The sequence below is a fragment of the Pan paniscus genome, chromosome 6 (genome assembly GCF_029289425.2).
Source record: "Pan paniscus chromosome 6, NHGRI_mPanPan1-v2.0_pri, whole genome shotgun sequence".
Taxonomy (NCBI): Eukaryota; Metazoa; Chordata; class Mammalia; order Primates; family Hominidae; genus Pan; species Pan paniscus.
In genome coordinates, this window is record NC_073255.2 from 192,147,613 (window position 1) to 192,169,478 (window position 21,866).

The 21,866-nt window shown below is 40.2% G+C and overlaps 1 protein-coding gene across 8 annotated transcripts in view; it reads left to right on the forward strand.

Annotated features, from left to right (window-relative positions):
• Positions 1-21,866, forward strand: part of RBM33 (RNA binding motif protein 33) — a 137,001-nt gene that overhangs the window by 77,152 nt on the left and 37,983 nt on the right. For all 8 annotated transcript variants that reach the window (XM_055115555.2, XM_008969425.5, XM_003816348.6 and 5 more), the window contains 4 exons: positions 15,895-16,027; positions 16,425-16,768; positions 18,077-18,391; positions 20,179-20,466. In XM_055115555.2, the coding sequence (XP_054971530.1) occupies positions 15,895-16,027; positions 16,425-16,768; positions 18,077-18,391; positions 20,179-20,466 (1,080 nt within the window). The remainder of the gene's footprint in view (positions 1-15,894; positions 16,028-16,424; positions 16,769-18,076; positions 18,392-20,178; positions 20,467-21,866) is intronic.

A 21,866-nucleotide genomic window follows, 5' to 3' on the forward strand; every position in this document is an offset into this window, starting at 1 on the left:
TGTGTAAAATTATTTAAAATTATTCTTTAAAATTATTCTTAAAAATCCAAATCTGAGGCCAAAATTTGGTATTCTAGGCTTTGCTTGTAGTTAGACTAATATTTTTATTTCTTGTTAATTAGCATTATTTGGAGAATTTAAGAAATGATTTTTAAAACAACTGAATGTCAAAAAAAGTGTCTTAAGAAAAGGATCCTTGTTTTTGATCATTTTGGAGAAAATTGCTTTAGCTCTTGGTTATGTTAGTCTTTGCACTAGGATGCATGTCCTTCCCTAGTCCCTCATTTAAGGAATTCTGTAAAGTGCTTTGTAATTTAGGCTTCCATTTAAAAATTAGGTTTATGTACTTAATTTTAGTTACAGATATGCACGTTAGTTCTGAACTCTGAAACTTTTTTTCTTCTGATTGTAAAACATATTTCCGTTACATAAGTTATGAATACTTACATGGGCTGATGAGCACAGGAAGTAACATACCCTCAGAGCTTAACATGTCCTGTGTGACTGATGATCCTGTTACATTCGGGCACTTTGCTCTGTCCGGTCTTCCGGTCTGGCCTCTTAACCATCCATCCACTAGTCCGTTTAATGAACACATTTTTGTTCATGTCAGGAATGCTGAATGCTATTTCACGAAACACTGTGTTGTGTTGTGTTTTGTCTTTTAAATAAGGAAGTAGTGGGGTGGAAGGCTAGTTACCTTTCTGAAAGTAAGTTTCTACACTTTAAATTCTGTTTTCCATTTCACATGTTCTCTGTTTTACAATTAAATTAATCTAATTGGTTTCTCTTTCTGCAAAGGCTATACCTGGTGTTTTTATCACTAATATAAAGCTATAAGTTCTTATCTTATCCATAAAGTATATTTTCTAGTCATGTATTTGTCCTCAGAGAGTTTTTTGTTTTTAAAGTTTGCCCACTTAAAAAAAGTAACATAAAATGTCAACTGTTGGAATATTTTAACGTGTTGTTTTGAGACTTTTGTGAATCTAGTTTTTCTGTGCAATTGCTGTTTTTAAGCTTATGAAAAAGTGCTGAGCTAAATTTTAAGCTTATGAAAAAATCATTTTAAAGATTCCTGACCTAGAGTATTTTAAAATAAGTTTTAAAATTTTAAAAACTATTTGGTCCTTTGGTTTTACATTGGTGTGTCGGGCAAATAGTGATATTTCAGTTAGCTGTTAAATACCAGGTAGTTTGGCTGCTGAATAATTTCTTAGTGCCTTTTGTTTAAATTTAAAATAAACTATACTTTTAAGTTTAAATGCATCTTCTTAACAATCGTGTTCTTACTTACTTAGACCTGGCAAATGAGGTTCGCATTTGTGTTTACTCTGTAGTTACAGAACATCACACATCTTATAGTTTGGGCCACATTTGGGCACATGGTATCAGGTGGCAGTGAATGATGTTTCCTGGATGTGTCTTATAGGCCATTTCATGCAAATCATGTTTGATGAGACTCCTGCATCAAATCACATTTCTTTCTATTACAGCCCTTGCAGATGAGAATCCAGACTTTATTCCATCCAGGAAAGAAAGTCTTGCTTTTGAACACCTACTGTTTTTACAACATGCCTGCAATGCCTTATAATTACCAGCACTTAAGCTATGGAAGGAATGATGGGCATTTTCTCTGATCAGATCTATAAGTAGTAGCAGGCGAATATAGTAGGAGACCCTTCCAGCTGTCAAACATTGTCAGGCTTGCAAGGAGAGAATGCAGTTTAAAATGCACGTGACATAATACCCAACATCCTCCACTTGCTAGTGGGTTTCTGATTAATCGTGATTACCATACATTATCATACCATCAAATTTAATCATATCAATGAATTCCCATCTGCGGCAGTAACAAGAGCAGCTAAACACTATGGTAACAGCTATTAAAGAAGGTGGTTTATCCAATTCAGTAACCCTTTAACTTGCTGCTTGGTCAGCATGCGTTGCATGTGTTGGATAGAGATAGGGCTGGGTTAAAGTCCATGCTAATTAGTCAGAGGCCAGGGGTACTCCTTGAAATCACAAAAAATTGGTTTCTTGTTTCTTCTGTTGGAGCTGTTGAGCTACTTTGTAAAAACTGCTTTATAAAGTATGTGATAAGCTACAGTTGTCCCTTGTACAACATGTGTATATACGGGGGCCTGGAAGCAATCTCCTATGCATACCAAGGGAGGGCTGTTTTTTGTTTATTGGCTAAGTAAATCTGTTACATTGACTGGGACACCTTTTAAATTCTCTTCAGATATAGAGTGCTATATATGGAGACTTAAACCTCAGTGTAGTTTGCCCATCTGCAACTGAATAATTTAGCCTGTGAAATGTTGGACACAGTTTAAAGTCTTGGAACTCCTCTGTGCAGGGAAATCTTAGTTACCTGTTTTTAGTGATGTGTCCTACAAAACACACTGCTTTTTTTTTGTTTTAATATTTAATTTCCCAGGAGTTGTTGAAGACCTGTGGTTCTGTTTAGGTGCATTTTTAAGGCACACTTGGAGAGAAGTCCTGTTTTATTATAAAGTATCAAGAGCAATTCTTCTGGCCAGCGCTCCCAGCACTTTGGGAGGCTGAGGTGGGTGGCTCACTTGAAGTCAGGAGTTCGAGACCAGCCTGGGCAACATGGTGAAACCTCATCTCTACTAAACATACAAAATTAGTTGGGCATGGTGGCGGGCGCCTGTAGTCCCAGCTATTTGGGAAGCTGAGGCAGGAGAATCGCTTGAACCCAGGAGGCAGAGGTTGCAGTGAGCTGAGATCGTGCCACTGCTCTCCAGCCTGGGCGATGGAGCGAGACTCCGTGTCAAGTAAGAACGAAACAAAACAAAACCAAAAACCAAAAAGTAATTCTTCCAAAAGATGAGAATTTTTCACTTTAAAAATTGAGTCCTTTGAGCGTACAGGTGTGTGAGTTTTGCCTAGTGCCTACAGTTATATAATCATCCAGGGACTCTCCTGCCCCTTGTGGTTAGCCCCTCTCCCTACCGGCCCCTGGCAACCACTGAATGTGTCTGTTCCTATAATTGTGTTATGTAAATGGAATCATAGAGCTTGTTTCATTTGGAGCCTGGCTGCTTTCCTGTAGTATAACGCGTTTGAGATTCATCCATTTGCTGCACCAGTCAGTAGTTTGTCTTTTCTATTGCTCAGTAGTATTCCAGTATATGGATATAGCACAGTTTGTGTATCCATTCACCTGATAGGCAGTTGGGTTATTTCCAGTCTTCGGATGTTGTGATTAGAGTTGCTGTAAACATTTGTGTACAGGTTTTGTGTGTGTGTGTGTGTGTGTGTGTGTGTGTGTACAGATTTTTTTTGTGAACATAAATTGTCAGTAAATGCCTAGGAGTGGATTGTGGATGATAGTGTATTCACAGATGAGATTTAAGACAGACTGTATGCTTTTCAGTTGACGTAGCTGCTGATACTACTGCTTTCCTTTTTTAGTTGGTTCTTTCCTTTTTTAGTTGTTTTTTTTTTTTGAATGAGGAAATACAGTGTTCATAGAGCATATATGGTTGAAAACCAGTAATGAATAAAAAAAAATTTGAGTGATCACTATATTCCACAGTGTGTTCAGCCTGTGGAGCAAAAGTAAAAAATTATTATTTTTTGTTTTAGAGATTGGCGAGCTGACTTTTGGAAAGATCAAATTGCTTAAGTTCACACAACTGGGCGCAGGAGGGAGGACTGGAGGCCAATTCTCTTAGTTTTTATGCTGTGCTTTCTCCTTAAATATGAAATTGAACTTCCATAAACTGAGAAAAAAACATAGAATCTGGTAAGTTGAATTGTAACTACATAAAATTGTGACCCTCGTTAAGTACTAAAGTGAGGAAGTTTGCTATAGCAGGGCCAGTCATTAGGGGGAGTTGTTTCAGGAGGGGCATGGGAGGCGTGAGGGTGCAGAAATAAGGAGTTTTTCATTTCAGGAAATAATGTAAGTAGTCTTTAGGAGGTTCATCAAAACACCATTTTGTACCAAAGAAAAGTTTTGTAGTTTGTAGTGGGTGCTCTTGTTTCACTACTTGAACCATTAACATTATCCTAATGTATTTAAATTCATGTGGTGTTTTTTTACCCCTGAATGAAACCTAGTACTTGGCACTAGGTATATCCTTCTTCAAAATGTTTAGAATGCATCTATAAATATCAAAGTACCCTCTAGGAAGGTGAATATAGGTATTTAAACAAGGCATAACCTGAAAGAAAAAAAAAATCTATGGAGAATACTGAAATAAGAGGATTAACATATTGTGATAGAGGGCTGTAATTTTAATTACATCAGGGGTCACTGGTGACCTTTATTCTTTGCATTCAACCCATTTAATCAGAATTAACTGAGAGGTGTTCTTAAGTGTCAATTGGTTTCTTATATCGTTCTTTGTATTTTAAGTGGGATTAATAAAGGAAAACATCTTGTAGAGATTGGTTGTAATTTATTGAAAGATTCATGAAGTTTCAATGACATTGTTAAGGTATTTAATTAGTCTTATTAAAATATACGGACTGACCCTTTTAGGGAAGCTGATAAGTCACATAATAGCTGTTAGTGCCTTTTTATTCTTGGCTTTATACGATTAACTTTGTGCTAAGCAATTTATGCAAAGTTTTTCATCTTTTTTTTTTTGTAACCTGAGTTATCAGTTCTTCTTGAATAGGATTAATATAGATAAAAATCATGTAATTAACAAGAGATGCAGAAAAGTGAAAGTATAATTTGTATGAGAATTATTTGAGAGAATAATAATTTCTTACCTTGGATTTTTAAAGGGATATAAAGAAAAGCAAAACAGAGCACTTATTTGAGAGGATTAAAGTCGTCTTTTCTTTCAAAAGGTAGAATTACGTTAGTACTAAAAGTTCTGTTAAGTGAGGTATTCACAACTCATAACAGTTTTAAAATCTATATTTGGTAGAGGGAATTGGTAATGTAGTACCCTTATTCCCATGAAATGATAGAAGTTAATAAAGAAATGATCACATCAATAGAACCTCTTATGAATGTCAGATTTTGGAACCGTGATTTATATGGCATTTCTTGGAGATAGATTTGTCTTAGCAAAAGCAATGCGCTATGATGGATAAAGCACTTAATAAACCAAGAGTGTGAAAATGTGGGTTCTTGTCATCTTAGTTGTCATTCATTGGTGATGTAACCTTAGTTAATTCACTTTTAACTCTGTAAAACCTGAGTTTCTTTATCTCATAGAGGAAAAGTGACTTGTGTGCCAGTTTATTGGAGCAGTATTTCTATCAGCTACAATAGAATATCAGCTGTGACATTTGGCTGAGTCAGGCTGTGAACGAGGCTGCACTTGACAGAAAACTTAGTTAACAGTGACTGTTGTGTTTTTTGCATAAAAATGAAAAAGCTTCTTTTTAGTGTATATCAGCTCTGATAGGGACTCCTATATTTTTCCATCTACCCATCACCTAATGCATTTGTCTGTATTCCAGGCCGAAAGAAGAGGAGGGGCAAGGGCAGAAGGTGCAGGCCAGCTGAGGTATCCCCCAGGGAGCTCCCCCCACCCATCCCCCAGCTGACAACTGCTCCTGTTGGCCAGAGTCTAGCCAAATGTCACCCTCCTTATAAGTTGGAATATGTAGTTTTTAGCTGGGCAATGTTGTCCTGAATAAAATTAGGGCTCTGTTACTAAGGAATAAGTGAGAATTTGTGCTAGGTAAGCAGTTAGCAGTCTTTCCCATGTGGCTGACATGTTTGTCAGAATTTAAGTTGTGTAATTAGAGGGAAAGAGAAGAGTGCCACTTGTGTGCAAAACAAAACAGGAAAAGTGACACTGTGCGCTTCATGAGACCTGCTATTTGTCAAACTTCTGTTTCAAAAAAGCAATATTGTTAACAGTCAGCAGCTTTTGGGATCTTAAAGCTTAAAAGTTAAAAAAATTATTTAAATATTTAAACTCTCAAGTTCTATTAGAGCAGTGGCAGGCCACATATCTGCCCAGGTGAGCTCTCCCTTCTGTCCAATAGCATCTGACATTGCCAAAAAGGTAACCGCCCATCCCCGCTTTTTTTCTGAGACAGGGTTCACTTTGTAGCCCAGGCTGGAGTGCAGTGGTGTGATCGCAGCTCGCTGCAGGCCCGGCTTCCCGGGCTCAGGTGATCCTCTCACCGCAGCCTCAAGTAGCTGGGACTACAGGTGTGTCCCACCATGCCTGGCTAATTTTTTTTTGTCCTTTTTTTGTAGAGATAGGGTTTCATCGTGTTGCCTAGGCTGGTCTCGAACTCCTAGGCTCAAGCAGTCAGCCCACCTTGGGGTCCCAAAGTGCTAAGATTACAGGTGTGAGGCACTGTCCCCAGCTGAGGCAACCCTTTTCACTCTGGTGTATTTCACGGATCAGTCATTGAATGTTTTTTCTGAGTGGTGTCTTGCATTATCTGCCCTCTTTTCTTATCCTGCTACCACTTGGCTGATATGCGGGCATTTGTCATTTTGGAAAATGGGCCGTCATGACTTCTTCCTGATTGGACTGGATTTATCTACCATTCAGTTGCTCTCTTTCCCTGGGCCAGCCTCTCCACCTATAAAGGTCAGTGGGTAGTTCAGGTTCTTTGGGTCCTGTGCACTTGATGACATAATGTTACTTCCCTCCTCACTGCCCTTCACCCAGCTGCTTGAGGAGACAGCACCTTGCCTGTAGCATGTACATACTCCAGGCTACACTTGCAAATCCTTCTTTCCCCGTTCTTACTCTATTTAACTAGCTTCCAAGGTCAGAAATTGCCTTGTTTACTCACCCTGAGTAAACGATTTCTTTCTAAATCTTAGATAGCTCTTTGGTCTTACCTCTTTAATGCAGCTCTTGTAGATTGATCAGGTGAGTACTGATCATTTCTTTTACTTATTAAAGCCTGCCATGAAATTTCCATGACTGTCTGACTTTTGACTTGATGTAGTACTTACTGGTTTTCTTGACTCTGAAACACACGTAGACTTGCACAATTACACTTACATATGTGATGATAAAACATATGATTAGGGACTGATTAGGGAATGTGAGAAAAATCCCTTCCCATTTGCTGTTCATACCAAGGAATTCACAGTGTGCTCTGCAGGTAGGCAGCCTGGGTTTGAATTCAAGTTCTGCCACTTTCTAACCGTATACTAAGTGAAGGTTATTTAAATGGTCAGAAGATTTCTGTGAGCATAATACCTACCTTGTAGGGTTGTGATAAGGATTAAATGAGACAGCATGTGTATTAGTCTGTTTTCATACTGCTATAAAGAATACCCAAGACTGGGTAATTTATAAAGAAAAAAGGTTTAATTGACTCACAGTTCCGCATGGCTGGAGAGGCCTCAGGAAACTTACAATCATGACAGGAGCAAAGGGGGAGCAAGCACCTTCTTCACGTGGTGGCAGGAGAGAGAGCAAAGTGGGGCAAATGCCACTTTTAAACCATCAGATCTTGTGAAAACTCACATACCATCATGAGAACAGCGTGGGGGAAACTGCCCCCATGATCCAGTCACCACCCACCAGGTCCCTCCCTCCACTCATGGGGATTACAGTTCGAGATGAGATTTGGGTGGGGATGCAGAGCCAAACCCTATCAGCATGGAAGTTCTGGCCTCCCACCAGTGATCCTCACTCTTCTCCCAGCTGCAGGGTGAAGAAGCCAGTCAGCATGGTCCTTCTCTAATGATATTACATAGTTAGAATACAAGTTAAAATAATTTCTCTTGGCCAGATGCAGTGACTCACACTTGTAAACCCAGTGCTTTGGGAGGCCAAGGTGGGAGGATCCCTTGAGGCCAGGAGTTTCAGACTAGCCTGGGTAACATAGTGAGACCCCATCTCTACAAAAAATTTAAAAATTAGCCAGATATGGTGGCTCATGCCTGTAGTCCCGGGTTCTCTGGAGGCTGAGGCAAGAGGATCACTTGAGCCCAGGAGTTTGAGGATGCAGTGAGCTGTGATCGCACCGCTATACTCCAGTCTGTGTGACAAAGCAAGACCCTGTCTCTTAAAAAAAAAAAAAAAAAAAAAAAAAAAAAAAAAATTCTGTCATACATGTAAGAACTCAGTTCTGTTAATTTTTCTGTCTCTAAACCAGTGATCACCCCAGATCTTGGCTTCTGTTTGGTCCTTGTGCACTGTATGTGTTTCACATCTGCTCAGCTTAAGAGCCTCAGGCAGTTCACTGCCCGAGGTCTAGGTTAGTCCATCCTAACCTTTGTTACTTCCTTCCTGCATTCAGCCATTCAGCACCTCTCCCTGTGCTTTGTGGGCAGCTGGTTTTACAGCATGCCGCAGTACTTCCAGGTTGAGAATGTGAGGCTCGGGGAATACCTTGCTATTACAAACAGGCATTTCATTCATCCATTAAATATTTATGACCGCCTGTGTGCCAGGCACTGGGCCAAGCATGGAAACACATTGATGTATAAGACAGGCCTGGTCTCAGCTCTCACGGACCCGGCAGTTGAAGGGCAGAGAGAAGTGGAAGTGGATTGGAGACATTCAAGAGACAAAGTTTCTAGGACTTGCTGGTACTTTATGAGGGATTTCTGATTTGAGCTCAGCAATAAGAATGCAAGCAGGGAATCTATACTGATTTGGTTTTTACCATATATGGAAACATGGAAATATGTCAGAAGCTATATATCATATTTACAGTCTGGGCTGCTGTCTACAAAAAGGTGTAAAAATGATAACGACATGTATGGTGAACTTTTGTTATTTGCTAGGTACTGTCCTAAGGACTTTCCTGCCCCTGTGAGGTGGGTACTAATTGCTGTTTTGTAGATGAGCAAACCGAGGCCCAGACAGATTCAGTCATGAGCTCAAGGCTGTAGCTGGTAAGTGGCTGGGATGGAGACAGGGCTGGGAGAGCTGTCAGGTTAGATGATGGGTGCTGCTTCTCAGCCTGAGCACCTACAGGATCACTGTAAGTTAGAATAAAGTTCTGCTTAAACATTAGTGATGGATTTTAAAGGCTTTTATTTTCCACTGAGTGTGGAAAAACTATCATGAGAGAATTTTCGGGGCTTTGTTACGTACCAGTAACATTCAGATGCCAGTGACTGTGCATTTAGACAGCATGTAAATAGTCAGTTAAAGGAAAGAAAGTTTTGGGAAGAGATGAAAATCACAATATTAAAGTTCCGGGGAAATCTTCCAGGGAATCTGATAGTGCTTAGAGACCTAAGAGGTGATGTACCTAGTTCTCAGGTAGCTTGGAATTTTATGGAAAACTAAGTTTGTGGACTAAACTCTTTGAGTTTCTTCTTCTAATTCAGTAACTCTTTCCTTTTAGAAAAGGATGAAAGAGCTAAAGACAGAGTCCTTTTCCCTGATCACAACCTGTGGCAAAGTAAAAAATCGAACCTTGGTTGACTCCGCTCAGAGTGGAGTGGAGGCCAGTCTACTTTCCCAGTTACATTTTGCCTTATCTATAATGAGAAAAATCTTTTTGAGGACTTGAAATTAGCTGCCTGTTGGAAGGTGGGGAAGAAGGTTTATAAAGAGCCCTGCTGCAGCAGCCGCATGGCCAGTGCTGTGGTGCCCACCTCATCCGAGGGGCGTGTACTGGAAGACCCCCAGTAGAGACCATGGTTTTTCCTGTACATATATACCTAGGATAAAGTTTAATTTACAAATTAGGCACAATAAGAGATGACCAGCAATAGCTAATCATACAATAAAACAGTTATTACTCTTGCATTTTGGGGCCATTATTAAGTAAAATATGAGTTACTTGAATGCAAGCTCTGCAGTACTGTGACAGTCAATCTAATAACCAAGACGTTGACCAAGTGACTAATGGGCTAGCAGGCAGGGAGTGTCTTCAGCATGGATCCTCTGGACAAAGGTATGATTTCATTCCCCGGGCTGGATGGAGCCGGATGCCAAGAGATTTCATCATGCCACTCAGAAAGGTGTACGGTGTAAAACTTATGAATTGTTTATTTCTGGAATTTTCCATTTAATATTTTCAGATTTCAATTGATGGTGGGTAACTCAACCCCAGAAAGTGAAACTGTGGGTAAGTGAGGACCTCTGTACTATTGAGGATGAGATTCATGGCAGTAAGATACAATCATGGAACTTAGAAGAACTACAGAATTTTCTAAGAAATGGAGTTTTTCATTTCTTAGAGCCCAGTAAGAAAAGGAGTAATAAATATTAGGGCTTCACCTATTAAATAATGAAGATGGAAAGATCAGGACCTCTTTTAGCTTGTTCTAATTATAGGCAAAATTTAAAGAGAACTGGCACTTCCCCGGCATGAGAACTGAGTGACAAAAGGCCAGCTACAGAAGCAGCCCTTCTTTCTGCACCTGGGGAGGAGCCTGCCTACTGCTGGTTGGTCCTGTGGGAACAGTGTACCCTGCAACTGCACACTTGAAACTGGCACACTGGAAAGGGGTGAAGGGGAAACTGAGCCGAGATAGGAGAGAGTGGCAGTGTGTAATTACCTGTCATTCTGAATAACTGATACATTAAGCTTTGCTTTACTCTTTGTTAAAATTGGCAAAATAATTGTAAATTGATAAAAAAATTTTCACACCCAGTGATGCTGATTTCCGGCTGTTAATACAATAAAAAAGTTTAAGGGTTAAGTGGAAATAGCCTCAGAGGACTCTCCCCCTTTCTCTAAAAGTACATTTTACTCTTCCTTTTCTCTCTGGCACCTCCCAATATCTGCTTTTTTAAGCCAGCTCATTAGCATAGTAGTGACTGATAGAGCTGATGAGTTGCGAGCCCTGAAGTGTGCTGACTATGGTTGGGGCTGACGGCTTGTCAGCCCATCCGTAGCCGACTTTCACCTTCTGTCCTACTTCAGCATACTGTTCCTATATTTAAATGAAAAATCCGACCAAATGTATAATAGTGAGAATTTATATATATTTTTAACAAATAGACTGTTGGTAAAAATTAGCAGCAAGTCCATTACTCATGGTAGAAAGTGATGTTTAGATGCAGGTGGAAGCAGAGAAGGGTGGGAAGGAAGTGCGGCAAGGATGCCGAGGGCCTTGCAGGCAGAGGGGACAGCTGTGTGGTGGAATCACTAGAAGGTGCTCAGAGGTGTGAAGTTATCCTGGGCAGTGAGAGAAGGAGCTGCCCAGGGATGGGTGAAAAACTGCTGATTGACACTGATGAGCCAGTTCAAATAAAACAAAAGCTTTTAGTGATTCCAGTTCATGGGATTCTTCGTGTTCCAGCCTTCAGGAGCCTGGCCACAGGGGTAGAGGAGTCAGAGGCTTGGGTATGTCTGGGCCCTGTGTCAGGCGTCTCCTGATACAGGGAGGTGGCCAGAGAGTGAAGCAGGGTCAGGAGGAGGTAAAGGTTCTGTACCAAGGGTTACAAGAGAAGCCGTTTTCTGTAGTGATTTTGCATTTTGGCTGAGACAGAAATGTAAGAGTGAAAATTTTTCAAGGAAATACCGGAGATGGAAAGTGTGTATGTAATGTGACAAGTGTCCAGGTTCCACATTCTGACTTGGGGGTACACTACCATTTTTATGTCTAAGTCAGGGAAAAGTTGTAACCCAAATTTAGTAATTTTGATGAGATTTCTTATTATATGGGTTGAAACTCCCCCCACTGCGTTTTTATTATGTCGTGAATAAAATGAACCCTTGCAGAAGCTTTAACTTGGTTTTCTTGAATATTGAAATCCCTGATGTGATTGAGTGAACTTACAGAAAAATAAAAATACTAAAATAGGGTTATGACCTTGGACCAGTGATTTAATGTCATAAGTTTTTTAATGTCATAAGTTTTAGTATTTTAAAAATACTAAAATAGGGTTGTGACCTTGGACCAGTGATTTAATGTCATAAGTTTTAGCTTCCTCACTGTGTGTTGATGAGTTCATGGGGCCCTGGTATCGACAGTGGTGACAGTGTCATACCCAGGAATTCTTGGACTCTGCCAGTGGACCAGGGGCCTGAGTTCCCTTTGGTCCTCATTTTAAGGTGGCTGCTTAGAAAGCATTGGTTCTTGACTGGCCCTTAAGTTCTGCAAGAATCCCTGCAGTTGTCAGTCACTGTACGGTAGGGAGTGTGAAGGAGCGCTTGCTCAGCTATAAAAGTCTGTGAGTCCTGGCAAGTAGAAAGAATGGCCGTTCACATTGCTAGTACCTTCCTGTTTTGTCACCTAGACCATGAGCCTTGATTTAGAACCCACTTCCCCAACTCTAACCCGTGCTGAGACTTTGTTCTTAAGTCTTCTCATCTGGTTCTCACTAGGCATCAAGACCTACCAGAAAAGTGAGAAAATGAACATTTAATTCTGTCAGTCTCTTTGTGAGCACCTCCCAGGTTCCAGACTTGGCAGACAGGCCCACACCTCATGCCAGCTGTTCCTCGGGGCTCCTTCTCCGTGACCCAGTCCTGCTGTCACCTCACGCCCAGTGCGTGCCTGGCTGCACTAGTGCCAGCCAGATTTACCAGTTTGTCTTTCAACTGGTCTGTAATTTCAAGAACATCGACAGACCCACTCTTTGTGAGTTGGCTTGGACCTTGAGGATGTGCTAGTCCAGTTCACTTTTGAGATCATCCCCGGCAGGCGGTGTTCCTCCTCCTGAGTGCGTGCTTCTGTGGGTTGAGGATGTGTTCATTGCTGGGAGAGTGTTAGAAACCTCCTCCCTCTGTTGAATTGAAATCAGCCCCATCTAAACTCTTACCTAGGTGGTTGGGCAAACCATCATCAAACCTGCTTGTGGTTGATCTTGACTCAGTTACATGAAGAGAGCTATCATAACCACACTTAACGTTGGAAATGGTTTTTCATAGTTTCCAGAGGTGTTATTAATTTTGTATTTGTAAGCTAAAATGTCATACCCATTTTTCATTTGAAGAGTTTGCATTTGAGTGATTTTTACTTTTCACAACTATTATCTTGTTTCAGGCTGTGATATTGTCTCTTTTTGGTGTCTCAGTGACATCATTTTGATCCATATGTTTTTCATTTCTCAATGCAAATTCTTCTAATGAATCTTACTGGTTCCTTTTGTATTTATCTGTTTGAAACCCCTCCCGTGTGCCTCCTCCCCCAAAATAAGTGTAGTCAAGTGTGCATTGAAACAGCTTAAGGAAACAGGCTGATTAATTGGAAAAGGATTTTTATTCAGAATCACCATTGCCAATTTGCGTGGGTTGGAAACAGTGTGATCAGTCAAACCTCTCTGCAAGCAGAGGCAGGCAGTTGTTTCTTTTATTCCGTGTCATTCCGAGAAGCATCATTTAAACATTTTTTTGAAATAATGCAGAACCTTGATTGCTAATTTATTGTCATTCAGAAAGTTTTGAAGATTATTTTAAAACGTTTTGAAATGCTTGCACAGCTACTCTGCAACTTACGATGGGGTTACATTAGGATGAGGCCGCTGTAAGTTGCAAACATCGTAAGTTGGACCATTGTAAGTCAGGAACTGTCTGTATATGTCAGAATCATATTGATATACAAAACTAAAGATGGAATGCTAATGCTATACTTTATAAATAGAACATTTAAGTTACCTGGAGGAATACAATATTATTTTGGAGGAGATATATTCATGCTCACACCATGTGTTTCATTGACTTCAAACAAGAGATGAAAATATTTTTAAAACGAGGAAAAAGCTTTGGCAGTGGGAGAAAGCAGGCAAGCTCATTGAAACTCCTCATGCAGATGTAGTAAGTAACAGTATGTAACGGCGTGTGCTATTAGAAGTAATTTTTCTAGCATATTATTAGCAAAGTAAAGATATTAAGTATTCAAGAATATTGGCCAGGTGTTGTGGCTCATGCCTGTAATCCAAGTACTTTAGGAGGCTGAGGTGGAAGAATCATTTGAGCCCAGGCGTTCAAGACCAACCTGGGCAACATAGCAAGATCCTGCCTCTACAAAAAAACTAGCTGGATGTGGTGTCATGCTCTGTAAGTCCTAGCTACTCAGGAGGCTGAGGTGGAAGGATCCCTTGAGCCAAGGAGTTTGAGGCTACAATGAGCTGATTGCGCCACTGCACTCCAGCCTGGGTAACAGAGCAAGACCCTGTCTCTCTCTCTCTCTCTCTCTCTCTCTCTCTCTCTCTCTCTGTCTCTGTCTCTCTCTCTCTCTCTCTCAGAAAAAGAGATCCATATCAAAGCATTATATCAGTGAATTTTCAAATTATCATTATGATAAAGTATACACATTTATTAGGGGTAAAAGACCATGTATATGATATGTATTCTCACTTACAAATATATTCCTCAGTTACTGACATTTATTGGGTTCATTGTGTCTTAATTGATGTCTTTATCTAGAGAAGTGACACTCCCTAATGTCAGGCAATAGTATGCTGTGGATTTCCTTGTTTCACCTAAAGTCAAAAGCTACGAGATTTTCAGCTTTGGACTTTCTGTTGTACATGTTTCAATAAGTGCCTAAAGTTTATGTTTTTATAAAGATACAATATTTGTGTGTTAAACATTTCTTTATTATTTTGTAGCCAACAATCTTAAGGGTTTGTGGTGTTTATACTAGTGTTCATTTTGTCTATTCTGTCAATGCCATGGGTAGAACAGACTTTTGTAGGGAGAAGGAAGGGAAATGCACTGCGGAAGAGCATTTTCAGTGTTAGAAAATGTTGTTGCGTTTAGAGGGAACAGTGAGTTAGTGATAAAATGATAGGCCAAGGCATTGGGGTTGCAAGTGTGTGAGAAAGAAGAGTGGTACTTAAAAGTTGTGAAATACTGACTCAGTTTCAAAGAACAAGGTGCTATTAAATGAAAATTATTTTGATGATAGTTAATAGTTAATTACTTCTTTTTGGAGCAGTGAAAAAGTGGTGAACATTTCTTTACCTTTATGCTGCTGCTTAGGTCAATACGGTGGTTTAAAAAAATCTCCATGAATACCTGAAAGACCAACTGAAAAAGGAAGTAATTTTAATTTGTCTCTAAAGAGTTCTAGTAACATGTAGTTTTTGAAAAATGTTAATCTGTAAGAATTTGCTTAAAATTTTTTTATCCAAAGGACTCTGTGTACTATTTTTTCTGTAGTAATTTGGTTTCTTAAAACATTTCACATTTTTCTGTTAAGTCAGGAATTGCTGATTGAATTTCTTTTTCTTTTAAAGTGAAGCAGCTTCATAGCTGCAGCTTACAGTCCTGTTAAATAGCAAAGATGAGCATCTTTAAAAAGATAAATGTCATGACATTTAGTGTTTTGGATTAATGGGAAATAGGCCAATAATTGCATGGATTTCAATAAGCTTAAAAATAATATTCTTGCGTTATAATGACATTAAAACATTGACTTAATTTCTAGTTGCTGCGTTTTGATTTTTGATCATTTAATATGGCAGAATCACCTGTTGTGTAACAGTTTTTATGTTAATATGTGTGGTCATGTCCTGTGTAAGGATGTTTTGGTTAATGGTGGACTGCATAGACAGCAGTGTTTCCATGAGATTATAATAGTGTATTTTATTGTAACCTTTTCTAGGGTTGGATATGTTTACATCCACAGATACTTAGCATTGTGTGACAGTTGCCTACAGTATTCAGTACAGTAACATGCTGCGCTGGTATGTAGCCTTGGAGCTACTAGTGTGTACTATACAGGCTAGGTGTGTAGAAAGCACTGCCATCTAGGTGCGTGTGTGTGTGTGTGTGATTACAATACACTCTGTGGTGTTCGCATGATGGAATCACCTAAGGATGCGTGTCAGAATGTATCCTGTCATTAAGGATGCATGACTGTGTGTGTGTGTGTGTGTGTGTGTGTGTGTGTGTGTGTGTGTGTGTGTGTAGAAAGAGAAAGACAGTGACTGTTAGGAGACACGTTACTTGACATTTTTGAGGAAAACTTGGAACCAGGTCTATATTTCTAAAAATTACATACCATTTTTCTGTCCTTCACCCTGTTTCTCTGTTGTTGTTGTTGTTCTTTAGGGCCCTCCAGAATTTCCACAGCATACACCTGGACCTGTTCCCAACAGTTTCAGCCAGCCCCCACGACTCCCTCTCCAGGACCAGTGGAGAGCCCCACCCCCGCCTCAGGATCGAGACCCTTTCTTCTTAGGAGGTACAGAAAGAGTGAGTGGTGTGGAGTAACAACAGAAGCTGCATTGGGTGATGTGGCCAAACACATTTTTTTGTAAACTGAATTGAACTCCCAGTTGGAGATGTTAGGAATGCCAGGTTTTTGTACCATAGCAGTTCTGCCTGTCATTTCAGGTGCTAAAATTGGACATTGTTGGTATCTGAAATCGGAACATCTCATATAAAAGGGAATTTATGTATAGAAAATGACAAATGAAGCAATCTAGAAATAAGAGGCAAAATCTGGAATTGTTTCCGAACATTCATAACCTGTCAACACTTGTGACTTCTGTCCACAGTAGGATAGTGCTTCAGACTGCTTTTCTGAGAAGCACATGGTCTTTTTAACCTGAAGTTAATGATGTCGTGTTACCTTTCAGTTTCAGGTGAACCAAGATTCCCGAGCCATCTTTTTCTGGAACAGCGAAGTCCCCCTCCACCACCACCGCCTCCTACCCTTCTTAACAGTAGCCATCCTGTTCCTACTCAGAGTCCTCTACCATTCACTCAGCCAGGACCAGCATTTAATCAGCAAGGACAGCAGCCAGTGTTCCCAAGAGAGCGGCCCGTACGACCAGCCCTGCAGCCTCCAGGTCCGGTGGGGATTCTGCACTTTAGCCAGCCTGGGTCGGCAACCACACGGCCCTTCATTCCTCCTAGACAGCCGTTCCTGCCAGGCCCAGGACAGCCGTTTCTGCCCACACACGCACAGCCCAACCTGCAGGTAATGCATCCTGAGCGAACCTCCAGGGAAAAAATGTGTAGCTTCAAGGCTTTGTGTTCCATAAAGTTTCAGATTTTTATTTGCGCCTACTAATTTGTGGTTATTTAAAGAATAGAGTATTAGTCTCAAATGTACTGTTCGTTAAAGACAACTTTTTTCAACAATGTTACTTATCTCAATACAAGAAAAAAATGGGAAAATGTCATTTTTTGGGAATTGAAAAATGCTACTTATTATAATTGTTTAAAGGGTATACTACTAATAAAATTAGGACATGTTTTGATAATACATTTGCTCATCTGTATAAAATTTCATGAGAGGTTTACCAGTGGAAATACTTTGTCAAATTATATTCCTGCAGTAGACAGTTTTGTAAAGAGTCTTTGCATGGAGGGAAGATGTTGCTGTTCACCGGTTATTTGAAGGCCTTGAGTGCCCTCTGCCGACCAGCTTCTGCTTCATGGGTTTTCACTGGTTATTTGAAGGCCTTGAGTGCCCTCTGCCCATCGGCTTCTGCTTCATGGGTTGACATGTGTCTGTAACATCTTTGTTACCAAGTGTATATTTCTTCTTGTATTGTAGGGTTACTATTAAAATACATAGCGATGGTAAACTTGAATCAACTATTTAAAAATACGTGGAATACGTATCTAAGCCAAAAACGGAAAATGAATATTATCTAGGGTGTTAAAGGAAGATAAAATGTTTTTAAGAATTTTTCTTTTTATTAAAAAAATGCAATTAATACATCCCCATTGCAGAAATTTTCAAGTATATATAAGAAAGGAAATTAAATACTCTCGTTACCTAGAAACAATTCAGGAGCTTTTTTTTTTGTCTTTTTTTAAATGCACATCTTCTCGCCACCTGCTTTTCCCCTCCAGTGTCACATATCATTTGATCTTTTCATGTCAGCGAGTTGGTTTTGATGCCATCGTTTGAGAGTGCTGTATGCGGTTCCCTTTCATGCTGTCTGTGTGGTTGCATGTGTGTATACTGGTTTCAGTACTTTAGTATCATAGTGCTACAGGGAACATACTTTAGAGTTATGAGTTTGTCTGCATACCTAGTTTTCCTCAGGACAATTCAATCCTAGAATTACTGGATTAAATATAAAATTTAAGGTAATAGCTTCTGGCTTATTACTGCATTTAAGATAGTATTACCTTCATCAGCAAGTCTAAAATGAAGTTTTGGTACCGCTGAAAGTTCCTTTCTTGTGTTGAGGTTTTTTAGGAAATGATTGAAGTGATTATGCCCGGTGTAACCATTTATGAACTGTTGTTTCTCTTTCTTTGGAAATGGAAGGGGCCGTTGCATCCTCCACTGCCCCCTCCGCATCAGCCTCAGCCTCAGCAGCCTCAGCAACAGCCCCCGCCACAGCACCAGCCTCCGCACCAGCCCCCGCACCAGCCCCCGCCCCAGCACCAGCCCCCACCCCAGCACCCACCACAGCACCCGCCGCAGCACCAGCACCAGCACCACCACCACCACCACCTGTCCGTCCCGCCCCCTCCTTTGATGCCGATGTCTCAGCCACAGTTCCGGCCTCACGTACAGACCGCTCAGCCTCAGGCCAGCAGCAGCCGGATGCAGTGCCCCCAGCGCCAGGGGCTCCGGCATGTAAGTGTCAAGGGGTGTCTTCCCTGTGTCTTCCTGGGAGGCCTTTTAACTTACAGGACTTGAGGGGCATAATATGTAGGTTAGAATATTTTCCAGTTCTGATTTCTGTTTATAAAATGTGTAGTACCTAGTTCTGAAGTGAATCCATGTTTTAAAAAACACTCAGGTGATTTGTTTTCTTGACTACAAGAATTGATAAGATACTCCTTTTGTGTCTCAAAGACTGTTAATATTTACTTAAGCATCTTTCTTATATCTAGATATTTCTATAGCAATAGACAGGAATTAATAGACACGTAACTTTAGAAAATACTTTTGGGTGGTAGTCACTTTCCCTTTACCAGTGGCTTATTTTTTGATGTATAGATTATCTCTGTCTTTTTGGTCTCTGAATAAATACATAAATGAATTCAGGAAAAATACGTTGACTGTTCTATTGCCAGGTGCTACTCTAGTCCTGGAAATACAGCAGTGAACAGAAGAGACAAATTCTTTTCCTTCAAGGAGCTTATACTCAGTCGAGGGAGATTAGCATACATTTATTTGTGGGGTTGTGTTCTCAAGCACCATCAGCAAATGTGTGACTTGTCATGCATTAAAAGAAACTGGGAAACAATGTATTGCTCTGAAAATAAAAGGCCACAGTTATTGCCCTTGTCCTCCATTAAATACATATAAGAAGCTTTTGTAATTTTGTTTTTAGGAAAGAGAGACACAGTGTGGCTAGTGGTCAGGGTTTTTGCCTCCATTAAATATATATAAGAGGCTTTTGTAATTTGGCTTTTAGGAAAGAGAGACACAATGTGGCTAGTGGTCAGTGGTCAGGGCTCTTGCCTCCATTAAATATATATGAGACTTTGTAATTTGGTTTTTAGAAAAAGAGACACAGTGTGGTCAGTGGTCAGGGTTCTCGCCTGTCAGTTTTCTTTTGGTATTGTCTCCTTTTCACCCTTGAGCTTCAGTCATGTCACTTAGCTGCTTGGAATCTCAGTTTTCCTGATATTTGCCTCTTTCTTTCTTAAAGTAAACATTGCAACTAAAGTGCTGTGAACAGCAAGAAAAGATTTCTAAATCTGAGAAGAGGGTGCTTTATAACCTGGGTTTCATTTGTTAGAATAATGGTAGGCTATTCTCATGACCCTCGTGCACTGGGATATTTGACTTGCGGGACCTCGGAGATCCCCCTGCTTCCCCCTCCCCCCTTCCAGCTCTCTCGTGTTCTCTTTGCCTCCTCCAGGTGTTGGTTCTCTCTTAAGAATCCCCAGGATGAATATGACTAAGCATTTCCTCTCGAGTAAAACGTTCTGGCACCTTTCTTCTCCCGGGGGTCATGTTTCTTAGGACATTGACCTGATGCTTGATTCTTTCCTTGTTCCAGCTTAAATTTAAGTGACTAGGTAAAATAGTAGCATGTGAATCCCGTTGATCTCTGGTGGCAGATAGAGTGGTTTTTTGGCTGTATTAATTCTTTTAAAACTGTCAGTCCCTTTACTGAAGCACCTGCTAAAGATCAGCCTGGTGTAATTTCTATGAAGAGGAGCCCCTCTGTAGGCAAGTATGACAACTTTACCAATGGAAGTTGTTAACATTAGGATGAGGCATGCTGCCACATGGATCAGGTGACATTTATGTATGAGAAAAAAAGTATGAGAAAAAAGTATCTGCTCCCCAAAAGAAGTCATTTACTAATTAGAATGATTTATTGTTTTTATTTAATAATGTGCCTTTTAATGTTCCTTCTGCCAAGTTTCCACTTACAATTAGAATCTCTTTCTTTTTGTGAAAAGAATACAACTTCTCAGAATGTAAGCAAGCGGCCCATGCAGCAAATGCAGCCCACTGCACCAAGGAACAGCAATTTGCGTGAATTACCCATAGCGCCGTCACACGTGATAGAAATGAGCAGCAGCCGCTGCTCTGCCACGCCCTCAGCACAAGTGAAACCTATCGTCAGCGCGTCAGCACCCTCGCGGGCCGTGGCGGGTTCCAGAAGCTCACAGGGAAAGACGGAAGTGAAAGTCAAGCCAGCTAGCCCTGTGGCTCAACCTAAAGAAGAGGCAAAAACAGAACCAGAGGTAGGACACTGCTCTTATTAACAAATGTTGGTCTCAAACAAGAAGCCTTAGAATCAACTTGGATGTCTTAGTTCACTCTCACTAAGTTATTCACAAAATCTTCCCACTTTTTTCACCTGGGTCTTTTTTTTTTTTTTAACCTAACAGCCATGTTTATTAAAAAAAACTTGTATTCTCACTAGTTTACAAGATTAGATTTTATTTATATATTTGTACAGTTACTGTTCTGTTATACAGAATTGATATATACCGGGGCTTAACAAACTTTTTCTGTAAAGGGCCCAAATATTTTATAAATATTTTAGACTTTATAGTCCAGACTGTCGTAATTACCCTTCTCCGCCATTTTAGCACAAAGGCAATTTAAATATAGTTCTTCCATGAATAGATGTGACTGCGTTCCAGTAAAACTTTACTTTATAAAACCAGGTGGTGGACCAGACTCAGCCTGTGGGGTGTCATGTGCTGACACCTGGTGAATCCCGTAGGTTTCTGTGACTTTTCTTGATTTACACTATTAACTTCTAGAAGATAGGACCAATTTTCTTGTTGGTCTTTTAGGATTTCTGGGGGTTTGCTTTGTGTTGAATTATGATGATATATGTTGTTGCTGCTGTTCCTGATTTTTCAGTAGGCACAGAATGTAGTGAGTGTGAACAATCAATGCAGCTCAGTCTTTACCTGGCTTTAGTTGAGGCCGTCTTCTCCCACAAGCCTCAGTCTCCTCATCGGGTAAAGGAGGGTCGGCCAGGGCGGCCTGTGCGGAAGGCTGGCGCCTGGAGGGCGTGTCAGCCTTAGTGAAATGCATGTGGAGTGCTCTGGAGCAGTGCAGCGAGTTAACTTGTCCAATAGCAATGTCATGAGGAATGGCTTTAGAGAAGAGTTTAGGCAAGTCATGCTTTCTTAGTTTCATAAAAACCAGTCAACACTGGTTTTACCTTTTAATCAGTTCATTTTTTTCAGTTAGATTTTCTTCTGATACATTATTGTAGCAGTTGTAATGTATTGTTTACCAAATTGGAAGTACAAAGTTGAAATATTAACATACAATGAACTCTTATTAGAACACGAGTGACTTTTGGTTTTAAAATCAATATGTGAAAAAATAATGTAGATTTACAAACTGGATCGGAATAGTTTAGAAAGAAGTCTTTGGTAAAAGTTTTATCATACTTCTAGTGTATATAGCCAGCTCCTAACTCAGTATGTGTAACTGATTTGGTTCAGAAAAATGAAGTCACACATTCATAATAACAGGGCTACCTAATAGGGGAAGTTGCCTTTCAGGCATCCTGCTGGCACATCTGGCGATCAGTTCCTTCCATGATAGTTGATTTAGGCGAACTTCTAAAGGATTCTTCCATGGAGTTATTTCAAAAAGATGCCTTGAGTGAAATGGA